Source organism: Hemitrygon akajei, chromosome 9 (genome assembly GCF_048418815.1).
Source record: "Hemitrygon akajei chromosome 9, sHemAka1.3, whole genome shotgun sequence".
Lineage (NCBI taxonomy): Eukaryota > Metazoa > Chordata > Chondrichthyes > Myliobatiformes > Dasyatidae > Hemitrygon > Hemitrygon akajei.
The window spans coordinates 138,369,981-138,388,851 of NC_133132.1; the positions used below are offsets into that span (position 1 = coordinate 138,369,981).

The 18,871-nt window shown below is 40.0% G+C and overlaps 1 protein-coding gene across 17 annotated transcripts in view; it reads right to left on the bottom strand.

Annotated features, from left to right (window-relative positions):
• The window catches only part of LOC140733570 (dystrobrevin beta), a 494,877-nt gene that overhangs the window by 118,450 nt on the left and 357,556 nt on the right, over nt 1–18,871 (bottom strand). For 14 of the 17 annotated variants that reach the window (XM_073057088.1, XM_073057083.1, XM_073057081.1 and 11 more), the window contains exon 12: nt 10,433–10,522. The exons of the other annotated variants lie outside the window; for them this stretch is intronic. In XM_073057088.1, the coding sequence (XP_072913189.1) occupies nt 10,433–10,522 (90 nt within the window). The remainder of the gene's footprint in view (nt 1–10,432; nt 10,523–18,871) is intronic. 17 annotated transcript variants of the gene reach the window in all.

Below are 18,871 nucleotides of genomic sequence, written 5' to 3' on the forward strand. Positions count from 1 at the left end.
CCACTGGACAATGCAGCTCGTGCACAAGTAAACAACAGTACAACAGAACTGTTGTACTTGAATGAATTTACACCGAGACTTCTAGTTTTAGTTTATGAAGAGAGAATGCATACTCCATCACAGAGAAACAGGAACTGTGTTGTATTCTCAGGGACAGGATCTGGTTTTGAGATGAATATAAAGAAATATGTTTCCACACATCCAACCAAGAAAAACTGCAACTGCCAGCCTTCAAACATTACCCTACATAAATCTGAATAGGATGTGGCAAGATAGAACTTAAAATTAAAAACTAATGCATAGAAACAGAATTGCAAGTTGAACTCTGGCCAATACATTACTCAACCGCATTCCTTCAATATTAATTTCCACTGGCAACAGACTTACGCTCATTAAAACTGCTGCCATTTCCTAGCTCACACCAGGTGCTCCATGCCTACCATCCCTGCCCACACTAACTGCACCATCTCAATGCATCTCGTCTCCACCGACTGTTAGTTTTATTAAGTTATATTAAGTTAGTTATCTCCTTGTAAAACTATGAACAGAAAGTAAAATAGAAATGAAATAAAGCTGGAATAGAGAGAGATATGTAAGTGAGATTGAAATAACATAGAACAGTACGGCACAGGAATCGGTCTTACTGTTCTAAACATGATGCCAAATTAAACTAATTCCCTTCTGCCTGTATATGATCTAAATCCCTCCATTCTCTGCATTTTCATGTACTATCTAAATGCCTCTTAATTGCCACTATCCTATCTGCTTCACCACTGCCTCTGACAGCTTGTGTCAAGTACCAACCACTCTCTGCACGGATCCTGTAATTTCTCGATCTCAACTTCAGAGTATGCCCTCTACTACTTGCTATTTCTAACCTTGGGGAAAGAATTTCCAAAAGTGACAAACAATAAATTTTTTTAGGATTATTATAAGAATTAAAATCCAAAGCAATAAGACACCACAGTATTAAAAGTACACTTAAAGGCCAAAAGAAAGGCGTGGAAATAATTAACACATTATTGTGTTCATCCACACCATAATGTAAAGGCTCCAATTTTCCATGTTGAGCTTCCAGTATGCAACTTCAGCCCATGACGTGTATGTAAAATGCAGTCTCCTGACCTAATACTAGCATAGCAAAACCTGTGAAAGAACAGAATACAAGAACTTCTACTATTGATTACACATAGATGTTGGAAGCTGCTGTTAGATTTACTCCATCATAGAAATGAAGGCTGTGCACCTTGCCATTATTGTGTGAATCTGGGCTGCTGTCTCAATTATTGCTTACAATTTGTAGAATACAGAATAAGCCACTTTCAAATGTTGGAAAATTTGTTTAGGACTTACTATTTAAAAAACATCATTAGGTTGTGTAGCTCATGTCTCAGGGCTACAACAAATCAAAGGGCAAAAAGAACAGAGGGCAGCAAAACTGCAAATTGTACCATCACGAAGAGATCCATCTGGCAGGAAGGCAGGGAGTATTCACTGTTTAAAGAGAATAGTCATTCTGAAAATGAAAGAAACTGAATTTGAAAATAATTTAATCGTCACTCTTGCATTTTCATGCTTCAAGCACCAGACTGATGGGAGATGGTAAAGTATACCTATTCTAATAATTTATAATACAAGATGACAACCTATTTAATAAATACAAAATGCTAACTAAAAATACTATGCAGCATGGCTTTCCTAAATTCATTATTGATTGAATGATCAAATGGAACCCCAACAATTTGACAACACTTTGATAATTTGGCAATGATACCACATTCAAAACTTGCTGCAGAATTAAATGTCAACTGCACTTTTTTCCATAGATGCTGCCTGGCCTGCTGAGTTCCTCCAACATTTTGTCTGTGTTGCAGAATTTTCTGTATTGGGCAATTCTATATTTTAAGTATTACGCAATTTTCACAAATCTCTGGTCCCTTGATAAACTGCAGGGTAAGTCCAGCATTGGAACATGGCCTACAACTTGTGACAAGATGATGAGCATAACTTAAAGATCACCTAGCCAAAACAATGGAAGAGACTGTCCGTGCAGCGACCCTCTCCCCTTGATTGCCCTGTTTCTCTGCCATGAACATAGTGTCCACTGCAAACATAATTATTGTTAATTTCAGAAATACTTCAATGGTTATGGGTAGGAGATGAGTGCTGTCAAGATCATAGCTGTTTTGCTATAAGACAAGTGAAGTTGGGCCAAATGGTCCATGTTAATATATTTTGTTGACAAGAATTGTAACTATATCCTTACCCTCTAAAATCTGGTACAGTACAGAAATGCAGAGATTGCACTGAAAGCGTAGAACAAAAACAGATTTTTCGCTGAATGGGCCCAGACACAAACAACCCACCACCAACACCCCTAAATCTTTTACATTTTATTTTCAGGATCTCATCTTAACAGACAGAGCAGCATCTTACTTTCTGCCATGCTGTGTCAAACACAATCAGATTTGTTTATTATAAAACAGATAATTACGTGCAAAAACCTGCATCAGATAATATAAAAATGTCATGCCCCATATTGATAAAGCCATAATAATTAAGCAAAAATTATAACATATCTTTCTTTTTCCAGTTAAGTAGCTTTAAGCTGAGAGCCATTTCACTGTGTGTTACAATCAATATCCTTCGATTTAAACGTGGGCTTTTTCTAAAAATAAATTTACTTGAAAAGTTTCTATCTTTGGAATAAACATTTTCATCCAAAGGTTTAAATCAAATGCTCTTTTTTCATTTTAATCCCACTGCACCCCTGAAGGCTCATGTAATCCTGCTTCAAATCAGCCTCAGACCGCTGCCTCGATTCAGATTATAATTGCTCTGCAGTGATCCACCATTACAGCCATCCACAATGTGGATAAATTCACTTCTCGAAAATTTAAGATGTGGTATAAGATTCATTCTCACAGAATTATTGTGAAAAAATTAAATGAATACAAAATTTATTTTAGTCAACATGCATTTCTTTGAGTTCTTGAACAGATAGCAAAGCTTGGCACGGTGGGAAATTTGGTCTGGAGGTCTGTTGTCCAAGAATGCAATCTTCTCCTAACCCCCTTAACATGGGGCCGCCTATATAGATGAACTTTGAAAATTTTGATCAGTAATTGAAATAGTTCATGTATTTTTAAATGAAAGATTCTGCAGTTGATTTTAGTGGTGCAAAAGTTGATTTTGTTCTAGATGTGAGAAATTAAACATGACACTTACAGTACATACCAAAAAATTTAAAACAAATAAACTGTGTAATATTCATTTTCAAATGTCAAGTTGGGGGGGGAGGGGGGAATTTTAAATTAACCTTTAGTCCTAATCCCACAGATGCTAAACTTAGCATCATTAACTCCTGAGCCCAAGCATAAACTAACCAAATTTCCAGTTCCTCTTCTGCAACTGCAGTAGACAATGGCTTTTATGTCTGGAGGATTAGAAATCATGTTCAATATAACATTGAAAGGCCTTGACAGAATGGATGTAGAAAGGTGTCTTATGGTGGGAGAGTCTAAGACTGGAGAATGCAGCCTCAGAATAGAGGGGCATCCTTTTAGAACGGAGAAGAGGAATTTCTTTAGACAGAGAGTGGTGAATCTGTGGAAATCTTTGCCACAGGCAGCTGTGGAGGACATGTTTATGTATATTTAAGGAGATTATAGTGCAGATTTGCAGTCATTGGGATGAAGTGAAATGAAACATGGGGGGAAATTCAAAAAAGGGTGATGAATACAATACTGAAAGTGTTATATTAGAATACACAAAATATACAAAAGACAGATGATCTTGTCGCACAAATAGAGATTGGCAGGAACCGCGTTGTGGGCATCACTGAGATGTAGCTGAAAGAAGGTCATAGTTCAGAGCTTATCATCCAATGATACACATTGTATTGAAAGGTCAGGCAGATAGGCAGAGGGGTTCATCACTTGGAGTACTGTGTTCAATTCTGGTCATCTCACTACAGGAAGGATGTGGATACTACAGAAAGAATGCAGAGGAAATTTACAGGGATGGTGCCTGGATTGGAGAGTGTGCCTTATGAGCATAGGTTGGATGAACATGGCCTTTTCTCCTTGGAGTGACGGAAGGTGAGAGGTGACCTGATAGAGGTATATAAGATGATGAGGGGAATTGATTGTGTGGATAGCCAGAGACTCTTCCCAGAACTGAAATGGCTAACATGAGGGGGCATAGTTTTAAGGTGCTTGGAAGTAGGTGTCAAGGGGATGTCAGGGGCAAGTTTTTCCACACAGAGAGTGGTGGGTGCGTAGAATGAACTGCTGGCGACGGTGCTGGAAATGGATACAATAGGGTCTTTTAAGAAATTCTTTGATAGGTACATGGAGCTTAGAAAAATAAAGGGCTAAGTGCTAGGGAAATTCTAGGCAGTCTCTAGAGTAGGTTACAAGGTTGGCACAACATTGTGGGCTGAAGGGCCTGTAATGTGCTGTAGATTTCTATGCATCCATGTAGAGGTTGATAGATTCTTGATTGGTCAGGGCATGAAGAGAAATGGGGAGCAGGAGATTGGGGCTGAGAGGAAAATTGGAACAGCCATGAGCAGACTTGATGGGCCAAATGGCCTAATTCTGCTCCTATATCTTGTTAGGCTATGTCTGGAATACCCGGGAAAGATGTATTGGTTTTAAAGAAAGTGCATCATAAACCATAGTAAATTGGATTCCAAAGGTTTTATTTTAACCAGAAGTTAACAAAGAAAGGCAGCATCCATTGAAATTTAGGAGATGATATGAACAAAATTTACTATTCGTTTGCAATAAATTAATGGAAATTGACTGTTCAAAAAGTGAATTGTTATTTTTAAAATGAGAAAGATTTATTCATTTTACAAACTCCATTTCCAGAAAAGTTGGGATATTTTCCAAAATGCAATAAAAACAAAAATCTGTGATATGTTAGTTCATGTGAACCTTTATTTAACTGACAAAAGTACAAAAAGATTTTCAATAGTTTTACTGACCAACTTAATTGCATTTTGTAAATATACACAAATTTAGAATTTGATGGCTGCAACACACTCAACAAAAGTTGGGACAGAGGCATGTTTACCATTGTGTTACATCACCTTTCCTTTTAATAACACTTTTTAATCGTTTTGGAACTGAAGGTACTAATTGTAGTAGATTTGCAATTGGAAGTTTTGTCCATTTTTGCTTGATACAAGACTTCAGCTGCTCAACAGTCCGTGGTCTCCGTTGTCTGATTCTCCTCTTCATGATGTGCCATACATTTTCAATAGGAGATAGATCTGGACTGGCAGCAGGCCAGTCAAGCACACGCACTCTGTGTCTACAAAGCCACGCTGTTGTAGCCCGTGCAGAATGTGGTCTGGCATTGTCCTGCTGAAATAAGCATGGATGTCCCGGGAAGAGACGTCGCCTTGATGGCAACATATGTTTCTCTAAAATCCTAATATACGCCTCAGAGTCAATGGTACCTTCACATACATGCAACTCACCCATGCCTTGGGCACTGATGCACCCCTATACCATCACAGATGCAGGTTTTTGCACCTTTCGCTGATAACAATCAGGATGATCGTTCTCATCTTTGGCACGGAGAACTCGACGCCCGTTTTTTCCAAAAACTAGCTGAAATGTGGACTCATCTGACCACAGCACACGGTTCCACAGTCTTTCAGTCCATCTGAGATGAGCTCAGGCCCAGAGAACTCGCTGGCGTTTCTGCATACAGTTGATGTATGGCTTCCTCCTTGCGTAATACAGTTTCAAGTTGCATTTCTGGATGCAGCAACGGACTGTGATAAGTGACAATGGTTTTCCGAAGTACTCCCGAGCCCAGGTGGCTATAATTGTCACAGTAGCATGACGGTTTCTTAGGCAGTGCCACCTGAGGGCTCGAAGATCACGCACATTCAACAGTGGTTTCCGACCTTGCCCTTTACGCACTGAGATGTCTCTGAATTCTCTGAATCTTTTCACAATATTATGTACTGTAGATGTTGAAAGACCTAAATTTGCTGCAATCTTGCATTGGGAAATGTTCCTTTTGAACTGACTAACAATTCTCTCACGAATTTTGGCACAAACGGATGAGCCATGACCCATCCTTGCTTGTAAAGACTGAGCCTTTGACGGATGCTACTTTTATACCCAGTCATGATACCTCACCTGCTACCAATTAGCCTGCTTAATGTGGAGTCTTCCAAACCGGTGTTACTTGAATATTCTGTGCACTTTTCAATCTTATTTTAACTCTGTCCCAACTTTTGTTGAGTGTGTTGCAGTCATCAAATTCTAAATTTGTGTATATTTACAAAATACAATTAAGTTGGTCAGTAAAACTATTGAAAATCTTTTCTTTGTACTTTTGCCAGTTAAATAAAGGTTCACGTGAATTAACATATCACAGATTTTTGTTTTTATTGCATTTTGGAAAATATCCCAACTTTTCTGGAAATGGGGTTTGTACCTAACAGTATTAAATCACTTACTAAGCTTTTAACTTTGAACCTAACTGCTGCATATCAGTGCCAAAAATAAATTACAAACTGACTAATGCAGACATGATGGGTCAAGGCGATAATGAGAACTGGAAGAAGAAGCTTGTTCAGAAAGATCCAGACAAGCTGCAGCGTAAAATCAAGGGATAATTACAGATGAAGAAGGCAATTCAATCCAGTTAATTCAAACAGAGGGATCATCTTTGACCAGTCCTGACCTAATAATTATAATCTGCTGAATTAGTTATGAAGTTCATCTATTTACTTGATTTGCATAATAACCTTACGACTTAACATGCAAGTAACACTGCGTGAAGGTCAGTTTGCCTTTAATACGAAGCCTGAGAGTGATTTTAAATTGATCAGCTGTTGTTTAACAAAGTGAGTTTGAAATAAATACCGGCCAGAAAGTCATAGTTGCAGTCAGAAGACTAAATCCCTTCCTTCCCGCTTGACTGGAGCTTTGGCACAAGTATGCAAGATAAAGTATGCAGTTTGATGGAACCATTTGCAATAACCAGACATCTGCTCTGTGTATGTTCAATACTCCCCGTGATATTAAAGGAAGGGAAAATATTACCTTCCATGAACAAACCCAGTTCTGAGGAATGAATCTCAGTTGAATCATTCCTCCATGATTACAAGTGCCACTGTGATGAGGTACCTCATCCAGCTCACTCGGAGATTCCAAATCCACAACATACCAATATGAAATCTCTGCCATGCCAAAGAAGGCATTAATTCAGAAATAGAAAAAAAAATCATCCGGATTGGAAAAGGACAGTTAATATTGGATGAAGACATTAAAGAAGAAATCCAATGTGTGCTTTTTAACTTCCTTGCCCTTACTTTTTTAATGACTGGACTGAGTGCTAATTAGAATGAATACACCCTTGTGTTCTTATCAAGCACTAAAAATTGCTGATAAAATACAGAATTGTATAGCCCTAAATATTTCTCCTAACACATCCGTTTTATTCTCCAGCATTTTACTGCACGTTGAGCAACTTGACTGAGTATTTAAATGGATTATGTGCTGATGCCCAAGTTCCATAGCCTGAAACATGTCAGACCTTAAGGCACAGGAGCAGAGCTACACCATTCAGCCCATTGAGTCTACTCTGCCATTTATTATCCTTCTCAACCCCATTCTCCTGCCTTCTCCCCATAACCTTTGACACCTTGACTAATCAAGAACCTATCAACCTCTGCTTTAAAATATACTTGATGTCTTGGCGTCCATTAACACCCCAATGGCAATAAATTCCACAGATTCACCACCCTCTACCTAAAGAAATTCTGTCTCATTTCTGTTCAAAGTCAATGTCCCTCTATTCTGACCCTGTGCCTTCTGATCCTAGACTCAACCTCCAAAGGAAATATCCTCAACACATTCACTTTGTCTAGGCCTTTCAGTATTTGATAGGTTTCAATGAGATCCCCCCCCCCCCCCCCATCATTCTTCTAAACTCCATTGAGTACAGGTCCAGAGCCATCAAACGTTTCTCATTTACTAACCTTTTCATTCCCAGAATCACTCTCCTAAACCTCCTCTGGACAATCTCCAATGCCAGCACATCTCTTCTTATTAGATAAGGGACCCAATACTGCTCCCAATTCTTCAAGTGTGGTCTGACCAATGTCTGACAAAGCCTCAGCATCACATCCTTGCTCTTACATATTCTAGTCCTCTCGAACTGAATGCTAACATTGCATTTTCCTTCCTTACAACCTGCAAGTTAACTTTAGAGAATCCTACATAAGACTCCCAAGTCCCTTTGTGTGTCTGATTGTTGAATTATTTCCCTGTTTATTCCTTCTACCATTGTGCATGACCATACACTTCCCTGCAACACTATACAGTATTCTAATGGCCACTTCTTTGCCCATTCTCCCAATCTGACCAAGTCCTTCTGCAGACTCCCTGCTTCCTCAACACTATCTGCCCCTCTACCTATCTTTGTATCAACTGCCAGTTTAACCATAACTCTATTAATGCCTTCATCAAAATTGTTAAAATATAATGTGAAAAGAAGCAGTCTCAGTACTGACCCCTGTGCAACACCATGTCACCAGCAGCCAACCAGAATAGGCCTTCTTTATTCCCACTCTTTGCCTTCTGTCAGTCAGCCAATGCTCTTGCCATGCTTGTATCTTTCCTGTAATACCATGGGCTCTTATCTTGATAAGCAGCCTTGTGTGGTACCTGTCAAAGGCCTTCGGAAAATCCAACAAACCAATATCCACTGATTCTCCTTTGTCTATTCTGCCTGTTATTCCTTTAATGAATTCCAACAAATCTGTGAGGTAAGATTTCCCCTTAAGGAAACCGTACTGACTTTGGTCTACTTTATCATGCACTAAGTACCCCAAAACCTCATCACAAACGAGATCTACCGAAACCTCGACTGTACTTTTATTCTGCCTGGCCTGCTGAGTTTCTCCAGCATTTTGTGTGCGTCCCCTAAAACCCCATTCTCACCTCAATAAAGGACTCCAACAAACTTCCAAACACTGAAGTCAGGCTAACTGGTCTATAATTTCCATTCTTCTGCCTCCCTCCCTTCTTAAAGAGTGGAGTGACGTTTGCAATATTCCAGTCCTCCAGAACCATTCCAGAATCTAATGATTTTTGAAAGATCATTATTGACACCTCACAATTTCTTTAGCTACCTCTTTCAGAATCCATGGGGTGTAGTCCATCTGGTCCAGGTGATTTATCTACCTTCAGACCTTTCATCTTCCCAAGCACCTTCTCCTTAGTAATAACAACAACATTCACTTTTGCCCTCAAACACTCTTGAATTTCTGGCATACCGCTGCTGTCGTCCAAAGTGAAGACTGACACAAAATTCTCATTACATTCATCTGCCATTCCTTGCCACCCCCCATTACTACCTCGCCAGCATCATTTTCCAGTAGTTTACAATCCACTTTTGCCTCTCTTTTACTCTTTATAAATCTGAGAAACCTTTTAGCATCCTCTTTGATATTTCTGGCCAGCTTAGCTTCATAGATAATCTTTTCTGTCCTTATGGTTATTTTAGTTGCCTTCTGTTGGTTTTTAAAAGCTTCCCAATCTGCCAACTTCCCTCTAATTTTTGTTATAAATTAAGCAGTGCCAGAGAATCTGACTCAAAAATACAGCCAATGCAGGCTGAAAAATCTCCTATCACCCACTTGTATGCAAAATGCTGTTCCTCATAAAAAGAAATTATTCTAGTTAAAATACTGGTAATGGACTATTCCAAGGTTTCTTCCAGATTATCATACAAATTCTCAGTAAGCCACGTCAAAGTGCTCTATAGCAGAAAGATCAACAGATGCAACTTGGTTTTCCAAGAAACTCTCAATTTTAACTAAGAAACATATTGTTGTGCTCCAAGCCATTCTACTGAATCTTGTTTATGCACAAAACTGTAGCAAGGATTATTATTAGTTTGAAACATATAGAAATCATGTTTGTACATCATGTATTTTATTTAGACATACAGCACAGAACAGGGGCTTCTGGCCTATCAAGCTGCACTGCCCAGCAACCCAACAATTTAACACTTGCCTAATCGCAGGACAACTTATAATGACCAATTAACTACTAACTAGTACGTCTTTGGACTGTGTGAGGAAAGCAGCGGAGGACCTGGAGGAAACCCACATGCACAACGGGAGAAGGTACAGATTTTCTCACAGAGGATGCCGTGATTCAGCTCTTAAAATCAGACAGCATGAGCTGCAACAGTGTTGCACTAACCGCTACACTGTCGTGGTGCCCCAGTGAGGAAAACACTGGTTAAAGAATTCAGATGGCCTTGGATCAAATTCATGCATCTACCCTCAAAAAATGGATTTCATTCATTCCGACTGGGTTGCGTTTTTCAAGATTTTAGAGACTTATTTGCTCAGTAGAGCAGCGCAGTGAACTCAACAAACACTAACCGTGTGCCATGCTGCAGCCGGCTCACATAGACTGCTATCAGATCGTGCTCATCAGCCAGCTGGGTAGCCGTGTCCAGCCTGTACTGTAACCTGGTGACAATGGAGGTAAATAAAGTAAAAGTAGAACAAAAGAAATAAAATAAAATCATACATGATTCACATTATAAAACAAACATGTTATAACATGATTAAACTAAAAGAATAATTGAGAATTCAAATCAACAGAAGATCAATAATCAATGTTTCAGTAACATGAGCGTTGTTACTTTTACCTGTGTATCCATGCTAGAGGGAAATCTCTATGGACAAAGGCTAAGCAGCTCCATTACCTGAATCCACACACCAGGAAATTTAAACTTTGTGGGTCATCATTCAACGGATTGGCAAATGATATGAATGCAGGAAGGCATTGGACAATTGCATTGCTGGACACAGCTTACCATAAAACAGGAGGAATGTAATATTCTATCATTTGACCTTCATTTTGAAAACCACAAATTCTACTACACTTTGCTGCCTGCATTATAAATTTTTGTGTGGATTTCATGTTAATCTGTCAAGAGAATCTCTCCTTTATTGATTATACCATCCCATCAGCGATGTTGTGGCAGAACAGACTGAGAACAGCAGAATCAACACTAAACAATCCAAGGATGATTGTTATTTTCCAATACAAGTAACAACTTTTTGACCTTAATAATCTGTAAACAATAGGACAACTCACTCTAGACTTTTTTTCTTTTCTAATTGCTTTATGGAGCAAAGATTATGTTACTGACATAGCCACTACTAACTCTGTAATTTTACCTGTAACCAGAATTTAGAAAAACATCTTGTCAACAACTCTTACTTCTTTGGCTATAAATAAATCTGAATTCATGCCCAGAATTGGCCAAGAGTTTAAGATTATGTACAATCAGGCAACATTATTTTGTTAAATAAATGACTGTGTAAAATGAAGTAGAAGTTGGCAGATGTTAGCTCCTTCACAGAGTCTGCACAAGCACACATCCTTTTCGCGCTGATTGCTTGCATGTGTTTCTTGTCATCTCATGGAATATCTAGATTCCAGCTGCAAGAAAACAACATGATCGAATCAAACAATTATGTAACAATGGCTCAACACATGGATACTTCAAAGTTCAAAGAAAATTTTATTATCGGAGTACATATATGTCACCGCATACAACCCTGAGATTCATTTTCATGTGGGAATAGTCAACAAAAATCTATAGAATAGTAACTATAACAGAATCAATGAAAGATCATCCAACTAGGGCATTCAACCAGAGTGCAGAAGACAACAAACTGTGCAAATGCAAATATAAACAAATGCAATAAATATTGAGGAGGTGAGATGAAGAATCCTTTAAAGTAAGTCCATTGGTTGTGGGCTCATTTCAATGTGAAGTTGAGTGAAGTCATCCCTTTTCTGTTCAAGAGCCTGATGGCTGACAGGTAGTAACTGTTCTTGATACTGTTGGTGCACGTCCTGAGGTTCTCGTACCTTCTTCCTGATGGCAGCAGCCAGAAGAGAGAGTGACCTGGGCAGTGGGGACACCCGACGATGGATGCTGCTTTCCTCCAACAGTGTTTCTCGTAGATGTGCTCAATAGTTGAGAGGGCTTCACCCGTGATGGTTTGGATCGTATCCACTATTTTTGTGGGATTTTCTGCTGAAGGGCATTGGGGTTTCCATACCAGTCTGCGATGCAGCCAGTCAATATACTCATATGCTCTCCACTACACATCTATAGAAGTCTGCCAAACAGCGAACATGTTTCTAAGCCCTTCAACAGAGAATGAATTTACCATGCATCAAAGTTGACCAAAATGTGCACAATTATCCCATTCTCATAACATGGGAGTGTGGGTAGCGTTGGAGGCAAAATTAACTACATGTATTAAAAAAAAAGCTGCACAAATCGACAGGCAGCGTTTATTATTATTTCAGCAAGCACCTTCTGTTTTGGGAGAATGAGTTCAACACGTCTACCGCAGTTTATAAAAAGAATTGTTTCAGACAGCCCTGAATGATGTGTCCTAATTCCACTGAAGTCAAAGTACATTTATTATCAATGTAAACTTTATACAACCTTGAGATTCATCTTCTTACAGACAGCTACAAAACAAAGAAACCCAATAGAACCCACTGAAACAAAAGGAGGCCATCAAGCACCCAATGTGCAGAGAAAAAAGTGCAAACAATACAGAAGTAAGCAAATAACATTCAGAACTGAAGTTCACGAAAGTGAGTCCACACTGTGATAGTTTTAGGCCACAGCCACAGTTCGGTGCACAGTTGAATAAATCTTACGGAGCAACGAGCTAAAGTCCAGCGCAGAGTCAAGCAAAACTCACGAGACAGAGATTTGAACTGGCCCGTCCCTCGCCTCTTGGCCCCGACATCCTACTCTTTTCAATCTGGTCTGGCACTTAAATAGTCCAGAGCTTGCTCTCAACCCCGAACCCTGCCACTTCGATACACTCTTAGGCCAGTGCCCTGTCTTCTCAATTCAGCTCGGCGCTTAAATTGATCAAACTTCCGGTCTTTCCTTGCTCTCGGGTGCAGGTCCAAACCCTACTGACACGGCTCTACATCGCCTCCGCTCTCCTCATCTCGGTTCTGCCGAATTCAAATGCCTCAAATATTGGCTCATTCCCACCTCTCTGGCCCAGACCTTGCCGCCTCGATTCAGCCCGTGTACACCGCACCGCAACAGCCCTGCATCCATGACACCACAAAAATGCCAGGCTGTTCCCTTGCAGAGAAAAAATACCTTCCTTTGAAGTCATTAAAAATCTTACAAATGTCAATTAAATCACTATTTAATTTTCTACCCAATAAGATATAGAACTGACACACTGAAAAAACAACCTGGATTCTAAAAGGAACATACATGTCTGATCTCTTACTGAGCAGAACACCTTGCTCAGAAAGGCAGTATGAATTGTTAAAAAGGGAAGACATTTACTGAAATGAATTAGTATGTAGAGACCATTTTCAGACTGTGGCTGATCGTAAGTGAAACCTTACTATCTTACTATTTGCTTTTTTGAAAAAGCAAATTCAGGATGGAAATATGTACAATGTGCATTTGATTTACCATTTGCTTTGCTTATGAATAAATCTATGTTCTTGTTTGAGCCATCAGATTACAATCACATTACTGGAGTCACTGCAAGAAAGGGCTCAACCTCAGCTAATATATTGATTGTCAATGTACAGCCAAATGCAGGAAGATTGAAGAAGACAGGGTGGCAATACTCCAAATTTCTGCCACTAAACTTATCAATCTTTTCCCACTCTCTTCCAAGTTACCTTCTGCATCAGGTACGTGTTTCATGAAAATAAGCACATCTGCATTCTGGAAAATGTACAGAACCCTCTAGCACACTCAGGATGCCATTTGATCCAACATGTCTGTGTTGAGTTTTTTGATGAAGTTCCCTGTGGCTCCAATTTCCAGTTCTTTTTTTCTCTCCCCATTCTTCTGGGAACAGATACAGGAGCCTGAAAGTCTGAACAACCACATTTATGAACAGCTTTCATCTCATTCACACCAAGTTCCTGGTGACAGCCATGTTCTCAGTCTCTTAATTCTACCTTCACTATTCACTCCATTATCACTTCAGCATATCTCTTTGCATTACTCTACAATCTTCACAACTTTCTGTTGTTTTGCACTCAGTACTGCATTTATTATTAACATGTGTACTGTTGACACTATGAGCTTCATATGGGCAAGGAATTGCTTTGCATCCGGGGATGCAATATGACAATTATCTGATCTGAATTAACAATAAACTCCGCTGCTCAGTTGGACGAAGGCTAACTTCAAGCATGTGTGGAGCCAAAATAGATGGAAGAGATATTAAATGCTTTCTCTGCATCTGTATTTACTCAGAAGTCTATAGAAGTGAGGCGATGCAGCATCAGCTTCATGGACCCTGTACAGATTACAAGGGAGGAAGTGACTGCTACCCTGATGTAAATCAGGGGTGGATAAATCCCCAGGACCTGACAAGGCGTTCCCTCACTGCTAGAGCCCTAGCAGAGACAGTTAAAACACCCTTCGTGACAGGAAAGGTACCAAAGGATTGGAGGATAGCCAATGTTGTTCCACTGTTTAAAACAGGCTCTAAACAGAAATCTGGAAATTATAGGCCAGTGAGTCACAGAGAAATACAGCACAGAAACAGGCCCTTTTGCCCATCTAGTCCATGCCGAAACCATTTAAACTGCCTACTCCCAATGATCTGCACTGAGGTCATAGCCTTCCATACCTCTACGTACGTATCTATGTACCTATCAAAACTTCTCTTAAATTTTGAAATTGAGCTCGCATGCACTACTTGCACTGACAACTCATTCTACACTCTCACAACCCCGAGTGAAGAAATTTCCCTTCATGTTCCCCTTCAATTTCCTACCTTTTACCCTTAACCCATGATCTCTGGTTGTTGTCCCACCCAATTTCATTTACCCTATATCTATACCCCTCGTAACTTTGTATACCACTATCAAATATCCTCTCAAATCTTCTAGACTTCAAAGAATACAGTCCTAACCTATTCAATCTTTCCTTATAACTCAGTTCCTCCAGACCCGGCAACATCCTTGTAAATTTTCTCGGTACTTTATCAACCTTGTTTACATATTTCCTGTAGATAGGTTACCAAAACTGCACACAATACTCCAAATTAGTCTTCACCAATGTCTAATACAACTATAATAAAACATCCTAAGGGACTGGATATTCAAGTATTTGGATAAACATGGACTGATTAAGGGTAGTCATTGTGCATGGTACGCCATGTCTAACCAATCTTATAGAGATTGTTGAGGAAGTTACCAGGAAAGTGGGTGAATGCAAAGCAGTGGATGTTGTCTATGTAGACTTTAGTAAGACATTTGACAAGGTCCCACATGAGAGGCTGGTTAAGAAGGTTCAGTTGCTCAGCTTTCAGGATAAGATAGTAAAATGGATTAGACAATGGCTTTGTGGGGAAAGCCAGAGAGTGGTAGTACAGGATTGTCTCTCTGATTGCAGGATTAAGGTGCTGGTTCAATTGTTGTTTGTCCTCCATATCAATGATCTGGATAATAATGTGGTTAACTGGATCAGTAAATTTGCGAATGACACCAAGATTGGGGTTGTAATGGACAGTGAGGAAGGCTATCATGGCTTGCAGAGGGTTCTGCATCAGCGGAAAAAATAGGCTGAAAAATGGAAGATGGAATTTAATGCAGCCAAGCGTGAGGTATGACCAACACACACAATATGCTGGAGGAACTCCGCATGCCAGGCAGCAACTATGGAAAAGAGTAGAGTCAACGTTTCAGGCCGAGATCCTTCAGCAGGACCTGTTTCCCCTTCATCGTCTCTCTTTCATGTCTCCCGACTCGGTTGCATTTAGTGGGTGGCGGGACCACCGGCTTTCTCCGGGCACTGCTTTGTTACAATGTAGTGGCTGAGTGTTGCGCTTCACAATTCAATCAAGCTGAGGTTAGTACCTCTGAGCTCCAAGAAGTCTAAACCACCCCTCTCGTCTTCCCAGCGACCTCTCTTCCTCCTGCTCCACAGCAGAAAACAGAAACGTCGACTGTACTCTTTTCCATAGATGCTGCCTGGCCTGCTGAGCTTCTCCAGCATTTTGTGTGTTGCTTGGATTTCCAGCATCTGCAGATTTTCTCTTGTTTGTGAGGAATGACCAAGCAGGGTAGGTCTTATACAGTGAACGATAGGGCACTGAGGACTCTGGTAGAACAAAGGGATCTGGGAATACAGGTACATAACCTGTTGAAAGTGGTGTCACAGGTAGATAGGGTCGTAAAGGAAGCTTTTGGGCACATTGGCCTTCACAATCAATGTATTAAGTACAGATGATTGGATGTTTTGTATTGGACATTGGTGAGCCCTAATTTGGAGTATTGTCTGCAGTTTCATCATCTACTTACAGGAAAGATGTAAACAAGGTTGAAAGAGAACAGAAAAAAATTACCAAGGATGTTGCCAGGTCTGGAGGACCTGAGTTATAAGGAAAGATTGAATAGGTTAGGACTTTATTCGTTAGAACGTAGCAGACTGAGCAAGATTTGATACAGGGAATTCAAATTATGAGGAGTATTGTTAGGGTAAATGCAAGCAGGCTTCTTTCACTGTGGTTGGGTGGGACGACAACCAGAGGCATGGATTATGGGTGAAAGGTGAGAAGTTTAAGGGGAACATGAGGGGAAACGTCTTCACTCAGAGGGTCGTGAGAGTGTGGAATGAGCTGCCAGCACAAGTTGTGCACGCAAGCTCAAATTCAATGTTGAAGAGTAGTTTGGATAAGTACATGGATAGTAGGGATATGGCAGGCTCTGGTCCCAGTGCAGGTCGATGGGTGTAGGAAGCTTAAATGGTTTCAGTCCTGCTGAAGGGTCTCAGTCCAAAACGTTGCCTGTACTTTTTTCCCCATAGATTCTGCCTGGACTGCTGAGTTCCTCCAGTATTTTGTGTGTGGTGTTTAAATGGTTTCAGTATGGAATAGATGGACCGAGGGCCTGTGTTTCTGTGCTGTACTTCTACATGACTCTTTGAGAGGGGACCGGCACAGGGTAAAGTGAAACCCAAGTTCTGTATAACAACGGTGAGGTTTCAAGTGCAGAGCAGATACATTCAAACGAGAGAGAGAGAGAGAGAGAGAGAGAGAGAGAGAGAGAGAGAGACTGGGGAAACCAAATCCAGAGGATCCTGTCTGAGAATTAGAGCGCCAATGAAAAAAAATAAAGTGCCTGAATATTTCAGATAGAACTAGGCGAACAAGAGCAGGGAGGTGAAAAGCAAATTAGACAGGCTATGAGAGACTGAAAATAGACTAGTCGGTGAAATAAAAGAGAACACAGGTCATCTATTAGTATGTAACTGGCAAGAAGTGGTGACACCACATATAGGTCAATGCAGAAAAGTGAGAAGCTCATATTTTTTAAACCAAGTAGAGGAAGTTACCAAACCTTACTCATTGGAGACAAGATGAAATTGACAAGGATAAGGTAACAGACAGGCTGCTCATGCTTTACCTAAGTCAATTTCACTGCAGGAATCCAAGGTGGCAAGTGGAGGTAGAAGTTGCATTTGGGTATAACATAATTATCAAATCTTCCAGATGGCGGAGAATAGCAAATATGCAACGCTGAATAAGAAACAGATACAAGGAAGACCCTTGGTAACTGAAGGAAAATAATCAGGGGGAAATATAATTAACATCTGGAGATCTATGAGTTAAAAAAGACAAGCATGCTTAGAGATATTATATTACAACTTGACTGCAAACTTTGGTTAGCTCACAGGAAGTAAACTGAGAAATCTGCTCTGTGGATGTTCAAAACTTTTCCTAAGTCCCATGCAAGTTCTACTTGCCAAATTTAGATCATGTTATAAAAGGATCAAAGGCAGCGTGCGTAAGAAATCAGCCAGAGGATTGAGAGGTGAGTTATGGAAAATATTTTTATATAATGAAGGAAGTGATGTTCCCCAGAGGTGTGCTGGGCACTACTTTTTTTTGGAGTTGTTTTAATATTTGCATATAGGTGTGCATGCCAACATTACCAAACTTGCATATGATAAATATTTCATCTAAAATATAGAGCAGGATTTGTGATGCTATTGGGTTTGCTGACAACAAAGTTCTAAACTGAAACAAAGACCTTAAGCCCTATTGAACATAAATAACTATAAATACTCTCAATAAAGGAGATTACCCAATCTTCAAAGGCTAGTTCACTTCTTTGTTTATTCTCTATGGCTAGTTTAACTACCAATAACCACTATTTGAATGGGAGGGGTCCTTTCTCCCTACCAAAGAGAAGATACTTTCAGCGAACTAAACTGTTTAAAGCACAGCTCATTTATTTTCAGTGAGGCACACTTAAATCCAAACAACAATATTAAAACACATTTAAATCGCAGAGGATTTCTATCTTATAAAACATTTCAAACGTACAATTTCTAAAACAAAACATTAAGGATTTCCAAAACACAGGTACAATTCAAGATCTTCAAGATGAGACCAACGAACAGCATGACCAATGGCGATGGCCTGCAGGCAGTTTCTACTACTGAGCTGCATGGGACCAGAACTCGTGTTTTATATTTTGATAGTGTGTTCTGGACCGATGAGCAATCTGGCACTTTGCTATCTCTGAGGGAGGTAAGTGAGGTTTGGAGCAGAGTGTGTGGCAGAGTGATCTGCGAGGCTGTGTACTCATTTGGGGGGACTTCAAGGTTCATGTTGCATGCGTTTCTGGATTTTGGTTACTTTTTTTGCTGCAGTTTTTTGAGTGATCGATGTTTTCTGGGGCGCTTCGGCCAACAGTGGGATAGCAACATGGTTCTGAACTTTACTAAACTCAATTCTACTGAACTCCTGGCTTGCCATTTGATTTTGTGTGTG